Raw genomic sequence first — 2,011 nt, forward strand, 5'->3', positions numbered from 1 at the left:
ATGGAATCAGGTGGGAAATACCAATGGAATCAGGTGGGAAATACCATGGAATCAGGTGGGAAATACCCATGGAATCAGGTGGGAAATACCCATGGAATCAGGTGGGAAATACCCATGGAATCAGGTGGGAAATACCCATGGAATCAGGTGGGAAACACCCATGGAATCAGGTGGGAAACACCCATGGAATCAGGTGGGAAACACCCATGGAATCAGGTGGGAAACACCCATGGAATCAGGTGGGAAATACCCATGGAATCAGGTGGGAAACACCCTTCCAGAGTAGGCAGAGCACTGAAAATGAAAGATGCTCATCCTTTTTCCCTGTTTCTTTCATTCCAGAGGTGAGCCAGCAGCATTTCCCTGAGTCACACTCGCCTCCCAAGACTTCACTGTCACCCAGTGTTGACAGAACCAGTTTCTTGCAGTGTAAGAACGCTGTTGCTGTTAATAATTCAAGCTTCCACCTGCCTCTGCCTTCCCCATCTCCAGTCCAACACCTGAGCTCAAAGCACTGACACACTCAGCTCTACTTCCAGAGCCTAAAACGAGGCACAATCACCCCCAGACTCCCCTCCAGAGGGGCAGCAGGAGAGGGCAGAATTATCCACTGAGATTTTAAAGGACTTTCCAACCCTAACAATGCACAAAGTCTGATCTGTTTGGTGTTTGCCAACGGGACCATCCTGCCAGGAGCTGAACATCTGGGACAGGACAAAGTCCACTCAAGTGTAACTGGAGCAGAGGGATTCATTTTTGCTTTAAATCCTCAGAGAAGCAGAATCCTGTTCTCCACATCAGCCTCACCACGAGGATTAATGAGAGGATCCTCACGCTCATTAAAGACCTGATTTAAAGTTCCTCCATTCACCAAACAACCAGCAAATCAATCCAGCATTTAAAAGCCCAAAACTTAATCCCATTTAGCACAAACTGCTGACACAGACTTTGACCTGCCTCTGTTTGAGGTCTGGCTTTATGAGTGACCCAATCCAAGCTCACGATTTGGGAGCAGAGCAGCAAAATCCTGGAGGCAAATAACAACCCACCGGTGGCCAGGGAGGACTCACCGAAGCAGCAGCTCTTTGGGCAGTTTTTTGTTGATTGCAGCTTCATCGTTGTTTGAGAACATCTGCAAACACAAAAAAATGGCACAATTTAGCCACAACTCAAGGGAACGAACGCTGCTTTACCCCCAGGGAAGAAGTGGTTGGTTAAAGAGGTTGTTTCCAGGTATTTGGACAAGTAAATTCCTAAGAGATAAACTTTGTGCTGCAGCTTTCCAGCTCCTGCACTGGACCACAGCTGGGTGGAGCATTACATCAAAATATCTTAAAGCACAGTGCAAGGATGCTCTGTGGGTTGAGAGGTTAAATATAAACTGAGATCTGCAGCTGCTCCAGTGAAGGAAATGATCATTGGGGAGGCTCCCTCAGCACTTTGGGGGTGCACCAAGGCACAGACACATCAAAACTGGGAGGTTTTACAGACCAAACATCTGGCCAAGGGGCTGGAAGGGAGAGGAAGAGCCCAAATGTCCACCAGAGGTGGAAGGTGCAGGTGCAGCAGGGTTGGTTTCTGTGATGGAAAAGGTGAACAGAGAAACAACAAAGTCTTGCAGAGCCCAGAACGTTCTCCCAGCCCTGGGGAGCTCTGGGACAAACAGGACTGATGTTTAAACCACCAAGAATGGTTTAAAGGAGTTGTGACCTTTGGTGCTGCACCGGGAGGAGGGATCATGCTGGGAAAGCTCTGTTCCAAGGCAATGAGGCCAGAGCTGGCTCTTGTATCCCTCCAAATCCATGGACAACACCTGATGCACCTGGGATGGACTTTGGGACCAGGAAAAAGCATTTCAGACACTCTAAGAACAAGAGAAACTTCTCTTTTCCAAGGAATGCCAAGGAAAACAGAGAGCAAAGCCTCACAGGGCTCTTGAGAAGAACCTAAATAAAAACAGTTCTAAGATTTGGTATTGTCTTGCCTTGGGGAAAATCCAGCATCTCCCAAA

General features: G+C 48.0%; 1 protein-coding gene across 1 annotated transcript in view; it reads right to left on the reverse strand.

Annotated features, from left to right (window-relative positions):
• The window catches only part of FBXL20 (F-box and leucine rich repeat protein 20), a 39,076-nt gene that overhangs the window by 27,332 nt on the left and 9,733 nt on the right, over positions 1 to 2,011 (reverse strand). Inside the window, exon 2 of the mRNA XM_033520009.1 lies at positions 1,071 to 1,132. Coding sequence (XP_033375900.1) covers positions 1,071 to 1,132 — 62 coding nt within the window. The remainder of the gene's footprint in view (positions 1 to 1,070; positions 1,133 to 2,011) is intronic.

This window comes from Parus major, chromosome 27, assembly GCF_001522545.3.
Source record: "Parus major isolate Abel chromosome 27, Parus_major1.1, whole genome shotgun sequence".
Taxonomy (NCBI): Eukaryota; Metazoa; Chordata; class Aves; order Passeriformes; family Paridae; genus Parus; species Parus major.